The sequence below is a fragment of the Musca autumnalis genome, unplaced genomic scaffold (assembly GCF_047663935.1).
Source record: "Musca autumnalis isolate F117 unplaced genomic scaffold, ASM4766393v1 scaffold_4, whole genome shotgun sequence".
Lineage (NCBI taxonomy): Eukaryota > Metazoa > Arthropoda > Insecta > Diptera > Muscidae > Musca > Musca autumnalis.
The window spans coordinates 111,017,519-111,033,208 of record NW_027411977.1 but is presented as its reverse complement, the minus strand read 5'-3'; the positions used below and the strand labels follow the sequence as shown (position 1 = coordinate 111,033,208).

The 15,690-nt window shown below is 33.1% G+C and overlaps 2 protein-coding genes across 2 annotated transcripts; one reads left to right on the top strand and one right to left on the bottom strand.

Annotated features, from left to right (window-relative positions):
- Window positions 1–6,312: 6,312 nt before the first annotated feature.
- On the bottom strand, window positions 6,313–7,616 carry eIF2beta (eukaryotic translation initiation factor 2 subunit beta). Its single transcript, XM_073982523.1, has 2 exons — window positions 7,440–7,616; window positions 6,313–7,297 (listed from the first exon to the last, which is right to left on the bottom strand). Exons 1-2 carry the CDS (start codon window positions 7,452–7,454, stop codon window positions 6,494–6,496), a joined length of 819 nt encoding a protein of 272 aa, XP_073838624.1. The 5' UTR covers window positions 7,455–7,616; the 3' UTR covers window positions 6,313–6,493.
- Window positions 7,617–10,386: 2,770 nt separating this feature from the next.
- On the top strand, window positions 10,387–15,044 carry Tsf2 (transferrin 2). Its single transcript, XM_073987396.1, has 7 exons — window positions 10,387–10,613; window positions 10,731–11,158; window positions 11,232–11,365; window positions 11,431–11,591; window positions 12,903–13,366; window positions 13,433–13,597; window positions 13,656–15,044. Exons 1-7 carry the CDS (start codon window positions 10,559–10,561, stop codon window positions 14,730–14,732), a joined length of 2,484 nt encoding a protein of 827 aa, XP_073843497.1. The 5' UTR covers window positions 10,387–10,558; the 3' UTR covers window positions 14,733–15,044.
- Window positions 15,045–15,690: the final 646 nt, after the last annotated feature.

The window sequence follows — 15,690 nt, the reverse complement described above, 5'->3', positions numbered from 1 at the left end:
AACAAAAATCAGCTGACTGCAATTTAAATCCTCCAAAATGTATATCTAAATGCAATGATATTTGTACTGGATTTATTAAATCCAGTCGAGGATTTATGGCTAGTCTAAATGAGCTATAAACTTTACTAAACAATAGCTTTGTTCCCGTACTTTTTAATAGTAAAATTCATAAGAGAGAGAAACAGAGTAAAATTGTTGTCACACAAAAGTTTTTTTCAAAAAGTTCATGAACGCAAAAATGGAAAAAACGTCAAAAAAGCTGGAACAAATGTCAAAGTCGGCATACCAGCCAATCAGACGCCGGCATCCATGTTACTATTTTTTACACGCTCAAATTTGTCGAGTAAAAAGTTTTTAAAGAGAGCGTCATTCAGCGCCATTTCTGTTTAAAGAGAAGTGAACCTTTTACAACTTTTTTGTGTACGGGAACGCTTTTTCGAGTAAAATGTGTAAAAGTCGTAAAAATTGTAAAAACTTTTTAGTTCTGGAACACAGCTTATGAGTGTGTTCCAGCCCACAGAAAATTTAAAAATAATATTTCTATTTTTGAACAGATTTTGAAGAAACTTTATATTCATTTTACTCATATGTCATTTTGTGGGTTATTAATAGCTTCGTTCCCGTACTTTTTAATGGTAAAACTCGTAAAAGAGAGAACTGCAAAAAAATTGTTCTCACACACAAGTTTTTTGAAATAGTTCGGGAACGGAAAAATGGAAAATACGTCAAAAAATGTCAAAGTCGGTGTATCAGCCAATCTGACGCCAGCAGCCATGTTACTATTTTTTTACTCGCCCAAATTTGTCGTGTAAAAAGTTTTTAAAGAGAGCGTCATTCAGCGCCATTTTTATTTAAAGAGAAGTGAACATTTTACAACTTTTTTGTGTACGGGAACGCTTTTTCGAGTAAAATGTGTAAAAGTCGTAAAAATTGTAAAAACTTTTTAGTTCTGGAACACAGCTAATATTATATATAAATAAAGAGTTTAGGATCTAATAGTACGTTTATATATAACCAGATTTAACAAACCCACTGGGTTTCAAATGTCAATTCCTTTACGTATACGTCAAGTAAATCCTCATAAAGAAGTTTAACCCTGCAAAAGGCTATAATATAAACATGGTCTAATGTTCATTTTCTGATTAATTATTATAGACTTATGGCTATATTACACCATATGCTTTTCCACATGTATGTTGTCACTTCGGGTATATTAATATACAGACCAGCTGATGTCATACATGTGAAAAAACATATGGTGTGATATAGCCATTAGTTGTAAAATTATGAGACAAATTTATTTAACATTTTAATTTTTATTATGTTATTATATTATTAAGGAAAAAATAAGAAAGTTAATGTTGGCAATACCAAAGACAATTAAACGCCGTCTCATATTGAGGTGAGCTTTGTATTCTTATCAGCTGTCAAATAAGAAAAATTAAATAAACATTCATTCTAAGCTTGAGATTTAACTACAACAGTCCTTTTGTTCTAATAAATAAATATAACCAGTTTTAGTATTAATGCAACACTAATGCTAAGTTTACATTTACGAAATCCACTCGATTTCATCTGTCAATTCCAAAGCTCAAACGTCAAATGAAATCTCATCTGAAATCCATTGGATTTCATTTGACGTTTAACATATGGATTTGACAGATGAAATCGAGTGGATTTCGTAAATGTAAACATAGCATAAGTCATTTTATTGCAATTAGTGGAAAAGGTAAAATACAACAATTAATAAGACGAGAATATTATATAGAAAATTCAAAAATACACTACCAAAGTTGTAATGGCTATGTCACACTATGTGCTTTTTCACATGTATGTTGTCACTTTGGGTATACCAATATACAGACCAGCTGATGTCATACATGTGAAAAAGCATATGGTGTGATGTAGCCATAAGTGCCTTCCAAATGTTACCATTTGTAGTCAATGCATTTTTTTCAGTAGAAGCTCAACTAGGTCCAGGTCCACACTAGTGTGATTTCATTGAAAAATTTTCATGAAATTATGCTTCCCTAGATCGAGATCCATAGTAGAAAAATATCATGAAATTGCGTTAATGAATTATTTCATGAAATTTTATAATTAATTTCACTCTAGTGTGGAGTAGGACTTATCTGAAATGTCAACAGTAGGCAGGTATTTTCGTCCCGATTACAAAAATATTCTTATGCTTGGTTTACATTTACGAAATCCACTCGATTTCAACTGTCAAATTCATAGGTTAAACGTCAAATAAAATCCAATGGATTTCAGATGAGATTTCATTTGACGTTTGAGCTATGGAATAGACAGTTGAAATCGAGTGGATTTCGTAAATGTAAACTTAGCATTAAACTCATTTTACACTTGTGCTTGGTTTACATTCGGCGTCGTTTCGTGATTTCGAAGGCGTTTCGTGATTTCGCGCGGAATCAAGCAAAATTTATCACGATTTCGCATACAAAAATGAAATCATCTCATTTCGTGATTTCAGCGAAATCAACATCGAAATCACAGTACTCATGATATACAACCCTGGTTTTTCCTAAAAAAGTTCCAAAAGTTGCAACACTTTTCACGTATCACAATAAACAAGGTAGATGGTCAATTGCTGCAACTAAAAAATTTAGTGTCAAAATGTGAAAATAATATTAAGTTAATTTGTTGCAATGATATTTTCCATTGTGTTCCCATACTTTTTTAATGGTAATGTTATAAAAAAGAGAGAATTGTCAAAAATTGCTTTCCCATACAAATTTCTTAAAAAATACGTCACCGCAAATTGGGGGAAATTGCAAAAACTCCAGCAGAAATGTCAAAATCAACGTATCAGCTATCATATTCAGATGCCAATAAACATGCTGCTAGGAGAAGAGGGTGTTTGTTATTCAGCTCTAATTTTGTTTAAAGAGAAGTGCAAGTCTTGCTAGATTTCGGAGTACGGGAACGCATTTTTAGTACTAAACGGGAAAACTACTGCAAGTAGTAATATTTTGCAGCTTCTGACACAACTTTTATCTATCAAAATTTATTATTTTTATGATGTCTCAATGATGAAATCATTTTTGTATTTTTTAATTTGTTAGTATAATACACAATTAAAACGATATATAGATAATTTTACGATAATTTTCGAAATAAAGCAATAAAGTTCTATATTGTCGTATTTTTTGATGACTAATTCAATTTACAACAGTTTGTTTTGAAAATTCATGTTCGATCAGCTGCGCATATGCATCTACCTTGATTATCGTGATATGCTTGAAATCAACAAAAAAATAAGTATAAACACCGGGGTGTATTTCAGGATTTCGGGAAATCCAGTGGATTTTGGAGCGTAAGTGTAAATTTAATTTACGTAATTTATTTGACAGATATTTTATGAAATTGACAAGTTAAATGACGCGTGTTTTATAAAACACGTTAGATGTAAATTAGGCTTTATATTCCAATAACTTAAAGAGAAAAAATCATGATAATGTGTCGCGTAAAAAGTTTCTAAACAGAAAGCTATTCGGCGCCATTTTTGTGCAAAGAGAAGTGAACATTTTGCAACTTTTTTGGGAGAGAAAAATGTGTAAAAACTTTTTAGTTCTGGAACTAAGATTTAGCTTTGTTCCTTTACGGAACGGTAAAAATTGCTCTGACGTAAAAAGTTTTGCACAAAAGTCAAGGAACGGAAAAATAGTAGATCTGGCAGCAATGTTAAAATAAAACAAACATGGCCGCCTAAAACAATAACAACAAACTAAATAAATTTTACTGTTTGTTATTTTTTATTTCACTAGTTTAATATTTTTATTATTAATATTTATTTTATTTTTCATTTATTACGTTTTATTTTGCTTTGACAGTGCGCGATAGTTTCTTTTTTTCTTAATTGGCAAATAAATGTCAAATCAACTGTTTGACAGATTTTTCACTTTTTACACCACGAAATTTGTCGAGCAGAAAGTAGTAAAAGAGAAAGTCATATCGGCATGCACACTCTTAAATTCCGCTTCTCCAATTTTGGGGTTAAGAAACGCTTTCTGAGCTAAAAATGGTAAAACTTTAAAAAACTTTAACGTAAAGAAAGGCATGTTCAATAACCCAAAAGATTGTACAAACTTTTACAAAATGCTGTTCGATAACAAACGTGTTCAATAATGCCTTGTTCAGACTGACGGTGTTTCGCTCTCTATTCGTTGTTCGACCCTAAATTACGATTTAATTACTTCATTTCCCATACAAAATTTTGAGAACGAACAACGATTTGTGTACATTGTTCAATTTAAATTACTCTCAGAACGACGATAAAATATTTCCCATCCCTAACAAATGAGAGAATTTATCGAAATAAATTAATTATGACAGGAAAAATAAAAAATTAAAAATGTATTAAAAATCTAAACCTTTTTAGAAAAACTGCAAAATATGAATGAAAAGTAAACTGTTTAACGACCAGTATACATTCAAATCAAAGCAAATTTTGTCTTCTCTTTCATTGCAGCTACATTTCTTGTCCATCATTTCAAATTCGCGTACAAATTTAGAAACAAAAATGAAATGCCTGCCAGAAAGTCTGTATACCAAAAAGTTATTTTGGCAGGTCTCTCTCGTTAATTTTTAATATAGAAAAAATTGAAAATATACTGAAAACACCAACATTTTGAGAAAAAATAGAAAACATGAATGAAAATAATATAATTAAATATTGAATAGATATCTGTAAGAAGGACAAATATTTTTTCAGTTCATATCAATTAATTTTATTCGTCTTTTGGCTGAAACTTTCTTTAAAATCGGTAAACAAAAACTATGAAAATATGAATTACGTTGTTATGAATTATGTACCATGTCGTATGAACGGGTTAATTCGTGTACGTAATTATGAGAACGAACGACGTGATTCAAATGCTGGTATGAACATGACATAAAAGAGGAATGCAAAGTGGTTGCAAATACTTTTTACTTGCGATGCTATCGAACAGACCTAATATTCAATAATAAGTAGTCTGTTCCTTTACTTTCGAAAATTTTGAGACCGGCAAAAATAGTACAAGTTGTGAACTGCTCCCATATGAATTGTATGGTGTCAAAAGTAAAGGAACGCTTTTCGAGCAAAAAGTGGTAAAACTTGAAGATTATTGCACGTAAAGGAAAACGTAAATACATTTTGAATATCTTCTAAAATAGAAAAGAATGTAAAAATAAAACATTAAGAATTGACGTAGGTGCTTTTTATTACACGTTTAGGATGAAACGAAGTAATTCATGATAGCAAAACTCATATTTTTAAATTTTATGACTTATTGGGTCTACTCATAAAATGTGAAAATGTTAAAACCTTAATTTAAAAAAGTAAGTAAAAATTCAGCTTATTGTCGCTTTAATATACATACGTTATTCTTAATATTTTTTCATTTATTGCCTTTATACAATTTTTCATTTCACATTTTCATTGATACCAATAAAAAATACGAAGGAACAGAGCTATTATGTACATGGTTGCCTAATTCTTCCATATCAAACCTGCTTTCGGTGCCCGAATAGCACATTAATAATCTGAAAAGCGCGACATATCCATGATTTAAAATGGATTTCGATGAAGTTTTGGAAAGCCATTTTATTAAAAAAGGATTTAATGAAAACGATACAAAAAAGCCCAGTAAAGAGAAAGGAAGCATTGGCGGCAGAAGTATTAAAGATAAAGTTCATTACTATATACCATGTAGCCTAAAACATCTTGTAACATTGGAGGAACAATCTTGGAAGGAGAATGATGTTATCAACATACTTGGAGGAAGTCTTTGCTTTAGAAATTGCTTGGTATATGGTATCATTATTGCTAAAATTAGAGAAAAGAGCAACAGATATACCTATCTTTTAGATGATGGAACAGAAAGTATAGAAATAAAAATTTTCCGAAATGATAAGAACTTGAACCGAGTTAATAGATTACAAAGAAATCTAAATGATGTGATGAACTTGTCTGAAGATGAGATTTCTGGTAAACTGAGAAATATATTGACTTCAACCAAGAACATGCTCTTTAACTACAACATAAAAGACGGTACAAAGGTTTTACTACTTGGAAGACCGTCTTTATATTTGGGAAAAGTTTCAATTGAAGTTTTCAATATTTTGCAAGACAACAGACATGACCGCATAATGGAACTTGCTTTCAAGGATGAACTCATCGATTGGCACAAAAAGCATACATTTGATAAAACGAATTAAGTGTGTGTTAAGAAATTACTTCCTCTTAATCACCAGTGCCGGTCACATGGATCGTTGGAGATGCCACATTCATTAAAAAATCGTTTGGATGTATATCTTTTACAAATTAGTTTTTTATTTCCGTTTGATCTATAAAATATAAAATGAACCTCAAAAAACGAACCAGTCGTGTCTAACGCATATCTCTATTTAGTGTCCTTTCGATGAACTGGTTCGATTCTTTGCATTGTTATTTAGTATATGGAGAGTAACACGATACATAAATCCCTTTTGTTTACGTTGTCTTTGCTCTGATAGCAGCACGTTTGCCGGTAACAGCTTGGAAACCAGATTTAATACTAGCCACCGAACAACGAGAACCGCAAGATTCACACTGCAGGAAGAAGATACGTGTATCTTTTTGTAGTATTGTTTCGGGCGAACGACATGTGTGGCAGGTGACATATTCTTTAATGTATCGACGTAGCACATTTTCAATCTGTTTAGGTTGGAAACGTCCCTTAATGATCAACTGTTGGTTGCCATCGAGAGAACCACTAGTACCCAATTCAGCCAAAAGGAAATCTAACAAATGTTTTGGCAAACGATGTAGTGTTCTCGCAATGTCGAGGAAATTTGCAAAAGATGTTTTCTTCGTGCCAACACGCAACACTTGTGGAGGTCTCATTACAAACTTGGGCTTGCGGCCAGCAGCCATTTCAGGATTTTTATCCAATATTATGCTGAAAATGCGTTTTAAAAGTTCATCGTATGTGTAATCAGCTGCTGGAGCATCGGCATCTGCGCTCTCCTCAGCATCCATAGATTCTCCAGTTTTTTCTTCACCTGGTGTTTCCTCGCCCTCCACTTTAGGTAGGGCACCTTCTAACTCGTCCAAATTAATGGCCTTCTTCTTCTTTTTCTTCTTCTTGCCAAAACTTTCCAAATCCAAATTGTCATCAATTTCATTTGCTGCTGTGGCATCTTCATTTGCTACCTCTTTTGTTTCTTCTTTTTTGGAACCATCGTCCAGACCTAATGCAGCATCCAAGTCAAAGGTCTTCTTCTTCTTTTTCTTCTTCATCAAAGTGGGATCAAACTGAAAATGCATACCAGAAAAAAGAGTAGGGTAAATAATTGTAGGGGCACCACATTCTAACAAAAATACATAACCTCAAAGGCCATATAAATTTCAATGTCCACATTTCGCCAACAGTGAACAAATTTCATCAGCTACTTACATCTTCACCTTCCATGATTATAGAATATATTATTTAAACGATTTATATATAATTAATTAGGTTTTATTCGATTATTTCTTGTTTTATTGCATCAGAAAGAAATCGCACAAATTTTACAAAATTTAAGACCGTGTTTAATGCTGTGTGGATGATGACTGATGACGACAACTGACAGTAGCAATGTATGTAAACGTAAATGTGTACGTAAGGCTGACGCAGACGTATTGAGTTCGTTACGTTTTTTTTGCATAATAGTAGAAAAGAGATAGATTTAAATCAAAAAAATTTTGAACCATGATTTTTTCTTACTATTTGTTGTAAGTCAAGCTTAATCTCAGATTTGTTGTATTTAAATGTAAAAACAACAATTTTAAAGTGAGATGTAGTTAAAATTGATTACTTTTGGGGATGGCAGAGAAGACTAGTTTCGTCCAACGCCACTTGGACTCATCAGTTCTCTTAGTTCTTTGTATTGAAACAAAGAACCCTTCCCCAATTTTATGACGACTCGAGCTCAAGAATAAGGAAGAAGGGTTCTTTGTTTCAATACAAAGAACTAAGAGAACTGATGAGTCCAAGTGGCGTTGGACGAAACTAGTCTTCTCTACCATCCCACTTTAAAATTGTTGTTTTTACATTTGAAAACAACAAATATGAGATTAAGCTTGATGTACAACAAATACATAGTACGTAAAAGACACAACTCAACAAAACTGCCTTAGTGTATCTAAAAATAGACACAAAGCACGGTGGACGATTGGTTGTTGTTATTTTTCGACCACTATCAAAATAGTTATGTGCATTCTCTGCAATGTGGAGACACACGACAGTGTGAGTAGTTAATTTGGTTTACATATGCGGCTACGAGAGTTTTTAGGTGTTTCGGTTGAATTCGCATTTAAACGAATTCATCAGTCACACTTATTCTTGAGCTCGAGTCGTCATAAAGAAGGGTTCTTTGTTTCAATACAAAGAACTAAGAGAACTGATGAGTCCAAGTGGCGTTGGACGAAACTAGTCTTCTCTGCCATCCCCAAAAGTAATCAATTTTAACTACATCCCACTTTAAAATTGTTGTTTTTACATTTGAAAACAACAAATATGAGATTAAGCTTGACTTACAACAAATAGTAAGTAAAACACACATCCCAACAAAACTGCCAAAGTGAATCCATGATTTTTTCTTCAAAATTACTAAACACAAATGCAACAAGTGGGTTTGTTTATTAAACTTTTTGAGTATTGAATGTCAAAGTTTTGGTAGATATGTCTATCTAATTTCCATCCTTCATTGGGATATAAATGAGATAGCTTACATTTATTTTTAGATACATATGTTATTGTTGTTATTTGTCTATCGTATTCTTTTCTAAATGGTGACTGGATACGATGCAAATGGGATAACAATGTAATTGTTATTGTATATTAGACAAATGTCTCATTTTTACAGAAAATTAGACACCAAAAAGTTCCTCATTTATAAAATTAGATAAAACTCACTTCAGATTGCTTATAGGGACCCTTTGTGTACGTAAGAGATTGAGTAGTGTGTGACTTTCCGTCAATCCACATTCCAGAAATGATAAATTTTCCTCCAAAACACGATTTTTAGTTGAAGTTTTCCAAAATTGTTAATTTCCCCACAAACAATATTTATTTGGTATGTTCCAGAACTGCAAGAATCTACTAATTTTTACTATTTTTTTCCGATAACATAAAGGAAAAATGTTATCTTAGTAAAAAATAGTGGCTTCTTGCAGGTTCTGGAACAGAGCAATCATTTTCAATAATTGTTTTTTTGATTACTTCGAAAATAAACAAAATTCATCGGATTGAAAGGGTTTCATTTCCAAAATCTAAAGGCCCCCACTCATTTATCAGTCTGTGCTGTCAGTCCGATGAACCCTTTCTGTAAGTGTGACTGACAAGTGTGTAGCACGAACCATCAGTCAAGTCTAAAAATCTTGAATTTCTCCTCCAAAAATGAATGAATTCTACGTTTTTTGTGTTCCAACACCAACATTATTTTCTGTTTTTCAAAATTATTTATTGACAATTTGAAAATAAACACAATTCACCCAGACTGATGGGGGTTCATTTTGAAATCAAAACTATTTTGATTTTCATCAGTCTTGGAAAACTCACACATACATTCTCAAATTTCAAATATTTACACATACTACCATAAATGCTGGCAGTCAGACTGATTAATGAGTGGGGGCCTTAAATAGTTTTGATTTCTATCCTGTAAAAAATATTCACACATACATTGACAAATGCTTCAAAATTTACTAATATGTAATATTACAAATGCTGTCCTGCATACCCACAGTGTATGGGCGGCATAAAGCGGGGCACTCACCTATCCGTCTGCCCGACAGCATTTGTGTTAGTTTGTGTAAATTTTCGAAAATTTGAGAATGCATGTGTGAGTTTTTGAAGACTGATGAAAGTCAAAATAGATTTGATTTCAAAATAAACCCCCATCAGTCTGTGTGAATTGTATTTATTTTCAAATTGTCAATATAGGTACAATTTTCAAAAGCAAATAATAATGCTTGTGATGGGCAGGAAGTCCATACTTCCCGAGATATAGGAACCGAAAGTTCAAAAAATCCCTTGGTTTTGACGATAAGTTTAGTTTAAATCGAAATTTTTTCATATATAGCCGGCTTTCGGCCGGGGATTTAAGACTTTTTCCTATGGACAGGAACAAATCTCGGCTAACGCGAAAAACAATTTTCCTTTAAGTCGAAATTTGTTATCATCGATCCGAATCCAGTCCGTATATTAAACTTATTCCGAAACGGGTTAATTCGTGTACGTATTTCGGCAGGCGAGCAACGTACTTCTAGCGCTCGTGTGAACATAACATAACGAATGACTATTTACTTGGTGGCCGTACTGCATTTTCGGTACGTATAACTACTCGGAGAAATTCTTGAACGTATTATTTCATCTGGCAACATTAAATATTTGTAGCATTATTTTATTATTGTTTTCTTTCATTCCGTGTTGTATTTATTCGTCAGTATTGGGCGTGTACTTTTTAATAATTTTAATTTTTGTTCATTATTTTATTAAAATGTTTTAATTGTTTAGAATAAAATACTTGGAATATGTATAAAATACTATTATTTAGTGTATTAATTGCCTTAATTGGCCACATAGAAGGTAGGATTGTTCTTCCTAAAGAAATGCAAATTAGGGCGTAGCTAGCCAGAGAGACAAAAATAACTTTTACATTACACCATGTAAAATTGTATTATTTTTATTAATATTTAATTATAGCCCAATATGATTTTACGGAACAAAAAGTGGACCATATTATTTGGTGCACCAAAAGTCAGGCTGAACAATACAAGTGTCAAAATTTAACATTGGCTATTGAACGAGATCGGGCACTTTTCGATGATGCTCTACTCAATCTGACATGTTTTAAGGCGTTTAGTGCCGACGAATGTATACATCACATAGATCATGAGAATGCACACATAACAACATTGGATGCTGGAGATGTATTTACCGCTGGACGATATAATTCCCTGATACCTCTAATGCAGGAGAAATTTGAAGGTGGCTTTACGAACTATCATTCGGTAGCTGTTGTTAAGGCTGGTACTTTACAAGATGTGACAAGCTTAAGAGATTTGCGTCAGAAGAAGGCTTGTTTTCCTTGGGTGGGAAGTTTAGCTGGATGGATAGTTCCTATATATACGGTATAAAATAATGATCGAGCTCTATACATACATATAAAATTAATTATTTATATTTTAATTACTAATTAAATAGCTACAACGTGAGGGTGGAATGGAAGTGGTTGATTGTAATAATCAAGTAAAAACTGCAGCTAATTATTTCAATAACTCCTGTGCTGTCTACTCTTTAATTGATAAATATAACCCAATTGGTGATAATTCCGATAAGTAAGTTTAATATAGTCATGTGGGTTTTGAATACATAATTAAAAATACATTACTTTCCTTTAAAGGTTGTGTACATTGTGTACTGGTAAAATACCTGTTGGTCGCTGTTCTGCTTCAGATCCCTATTACGGTTATGATGGTGCATTCCGTTGTCTTCTTGAAGCAGGCGATGTTGCATTTTTGCGTGATTCTACGGTCTTTGAAATGCTTGAAAGTCCTGAGTTCAGTAAGTATTGATAGATAAGTTATTAATGGTGGGTAAATTTTCTTTTGAGATACTTCAAACTATATTTTTGATGACTGTAAAATTTTTAGTCCGTCTGTCCATTCATCCTACGCTGTGGTTGACAGTAAATTAGACAGATTTTTGAAATTCTACGACATAATCTGTTGATCACCTAATGACTGAACCACAACAATGCCGAAGTAGTTGCTAAGCAAAAACATAAATTTACCGAAACATGTAAAAACAAAAAGAAGGGGCTTTTTCATTTCAAAAATATTGGAGACTCTTCTTTTTTGTCGCAGCGTCCGAAAAGTGTGAGCTTTAAGATATCCAGTTATTTAGCAGTATTATCCAATTTTGCTTCCTAGGAAATTTAACATGATAATGAACGGTAGAACCTGCAACAACGAAAGTATTCGGCATATACAATGTTAGTGTTTCTCCATGCAAATACTCTGATCCAATATGTATATTGTTCTTTAGTACATTTGAGAAATCTTTTAAATGACCCAAAATATAACAGATCATTCAGACATTGGGCTGCCTTTTGAGCATTCAAGTTGGATAAAAATTCGCTCCAAGGTAAACCTATCCATACATGCCATTTAGTTATGGCAATCCCTTCAACAACGCTGTCGCACGATTTTACATATTAGAAAATTTGTAGCAGTATCTTATACTTGATGCATTTGAACAACTGGTAGATAAAGAAACTTTTTTTTAAAGAACGGTTACACAAAGTTTTGTTCTATGTTAGCAGAGTTAAGCGAATACATTCCATAAAGGTCAACATTGGAAAATTAGTACATAGGGGTTCCAACGATTGTAAACGTTTTTAGTTACATAGAGCGATTTGTTTGTATACAGTGCGGTCGACTTCCGTATTGTCAGTTGATTTGTATTCGTGCATGAAACTAGGGGCTCTTAAATCGATTTCCCCACTACTGCAATTTCATAAAACTGGTCTAGTATAGAACTCGTTTTAATAACCCCTAGTTTCATGCACGAATATAAAGCAACTGACAATACGGAAGTCAGTCTGCCATTTTGGGTACTTCGTGAGCTAAATCTATTTTTATATTTTTCGAAATAGCCTTACCATGGCACAATTACACAGGTAGTGGTATCACGCCAGGTGTTCGAATATGAAAAGTCAAATCCGTTTAAAAAAATATAATTTTGTTGTAATTTCCCCAACAACATAAAGAACATTTTGATGTAAAATATTCAAAATTTTACGAAGCCACTACCTGTGTAATGGGCCATGAGCACTACATAGTATTTATACATATTTTTAATTCCTTTTTTCAGAAAACATTTCACCAGAACGTTTTGAACTGTTGTGTTTGGATGGTAGGCGGGTTCCTGTTTCCGAATTTCGCCAATGCAACTGGGGACGTATACCATCAGATGCGATTGTGACATCATCGGCAAGATCATTTTTGGAAAGAAAGAAATATCAGCAGTTCTTGATGAAAATAGTAGAGCTATATTCCGACGGCTTAAAAGATGACCCACAGGCGCAGAGAGGTTTAAACCGAAATAGGGGTTTCAATAATAACAACAACAACAATTACAATGATCGTTACAATGACAATTATAATTCCCAGTCATACGATTCATATAATCGTAATGGTTTTTCCAATGCTCGTAACGATCGTTTGGATAACAGCTTTACCACCGAACGTACTGACAACTTCAACACTTCCGTGCAATATGAAAAATTCAATATTTTCGAATCGAAACGTTATGGAAAAACGAACTTATTATTCCAAGTACGTTGTATTTTCTGTAAAAAATGTCAATTTTGTTTGTCAAATTTATCTTTCTAATCCATTTAGGATGTTGCCAAATCCTTGTCAGTGATAAATGAAGATGACCAATCCTTTAGCAAATATCTGCAGAACTCTATAGATTACATTTATGGTTTACGTGAATGTCCTGTACCATCAATGACCCTGTGTGTTACATCTGATCCTGAATTAGAAAAATGCATAAAAATGAGGGTAAGCATAAGGCCATATATTTTCTTCCTTCTAGTTATTTATCATTATCACTTTTTAGATTGCCCTTAAAGCACAAATTCTGAAACCAGAGTTAATTTGCAAGAAAATGCATTCACACATCAACTGTATGCAGTGGATACAAGCCGGTAAAGCTGATATTGCCGTATTCGATGCTGGTGATGTGTATACGGCAGGCTTAACATATGACTTGATTCCTTTTATGTCGGAAGTTTATAACCTTGGTGAGCCGGAATACTATGTTGTAGCTGTGGCCAAAGAAGAAGATCGTGATACTGAATTAACCTATCTAAAGGGAAAGTATACTTGCCACACTGGCATAAATACGGCTGCAGGTTGGACATATCCCTTGGCACACATGATTTCGAATGGCTGGATAAGACCTTACGGTTGTGATTCTATAAGGGCTGCTGCTGAATATTTCACAAAATCTTGCATTCCTGGTGCCATAAGCAATGAATATAATACTGGAGTGCCTTACGACAGCATGTGTGATCTTTGCCATGGAACAAGTTATCGTTATTGCCGTCGTGATGCATCCGAGGACTATTATGGTCACACTGGAGCATTCAGATGTCTAGTAGAAGGTGGTGGTCATGTAGCTTTTATGAAGCATACAACGGTCATGGAAAATACTGGAGGAAAACGAAAAGAATGGTGGGCAAGAAATGCCCTTAATGACGACTTTGAACTTCTCTGCACTGATGGTAAACGAGCTGAATTGCAGGATTATAAAAAATGCAATTTGGGCAAGGTAAAAGCCAATGCAATTGTTACCCGTGGTGGTGTTAATTACAATGAAACTGAAATTAATGCCTACATCAACCTCCTAACATATGCCCAACAATTATATGGACGTAAAAACGTTGATGCATTTAGTTTCAGTATGTTCTCATCGCCCATTAATTATTACGATCTTATCTTCCAAGATGCAACTCGTCAACTAAAAGTTATTCCACCCAATCAAAGACGTTATGACATTTATTTGGGTAGTGATTTTATGCGAGCCAGGCGTATTACCGATTGTCATGCTGGTTCCATGAAAATTTCAACATCATTCCCAATGATGCTGGCTATGACGGCATCATTATTTTATTTAGTAAGAATCTCTTTTTGAAAATCTCTCTTTCTTCAATGCAGTGAGAAACCAAACATTCCAAACAAATTACGATTAAGTCAAAAGATATTTACAAATCTCGAATTCATTTTATAGGGTACAAACTCATTGATTTTTATGAAGCACAACATATTTTTTAAACTACAATTTATATATACAAACTAGATATATTGAATGAAACTATAAAGTTGATTTTATAGACAAGTGCCTTTACGTGTATCATAGAAATTTACCAATTCCGTCCATTTATTGTGTTTTTCCAACACTATTTTTAACAAATATAGAAATATACATATATACTATGTAAACAAATGGTTTTATTTTTAAGAATCAGATGGCAGGTTTGAAGATTTTAGTTACGTTTTTGAAGCTCCAAAGTTTAAATACGAATCTACTAATGTATAGGTTATATTTTATACTTTGTTCTTATTTTTTGTTTTTCTGTATAGGGATCGGTATATCGCCTCAGTTTTTCAATAAATAGCAATTGTCTACTTTGACGTAGTTATGTAACTAGCTACTCATTGATCATAGCAAAGACATAAAATGGTAAAGATTGGACAAGATGCATAATGCAGTTCAATTTTACTATTAAATCATAGATAGTGTTTGTGTATAACAGACAACTAACAGAGCACGACGACAACAAAAACAAGAATAACATAAATTCATGTCACCATATTCAGCCCTATTCTGATCATTCCCATGGGAACTGTTCCCATTCCCACGTTTTCCATATTCTCAACGACATGGGAACAGCAAAACATGGGAACTGGAATTTCGAAATTAGTTACACCAAATTATTATATCATACTTTTGGGGGCTGTAATTTTGTTTTGTAATACAAAATGCCTATTTGCATTGAATTCGCGGTTTTTGAATTAGATTAGCAAAAGCACAACTCACTTAATTCAACAACCGTGTATTGATTTATGGATTTTTTAAGTGAATGGAGTCA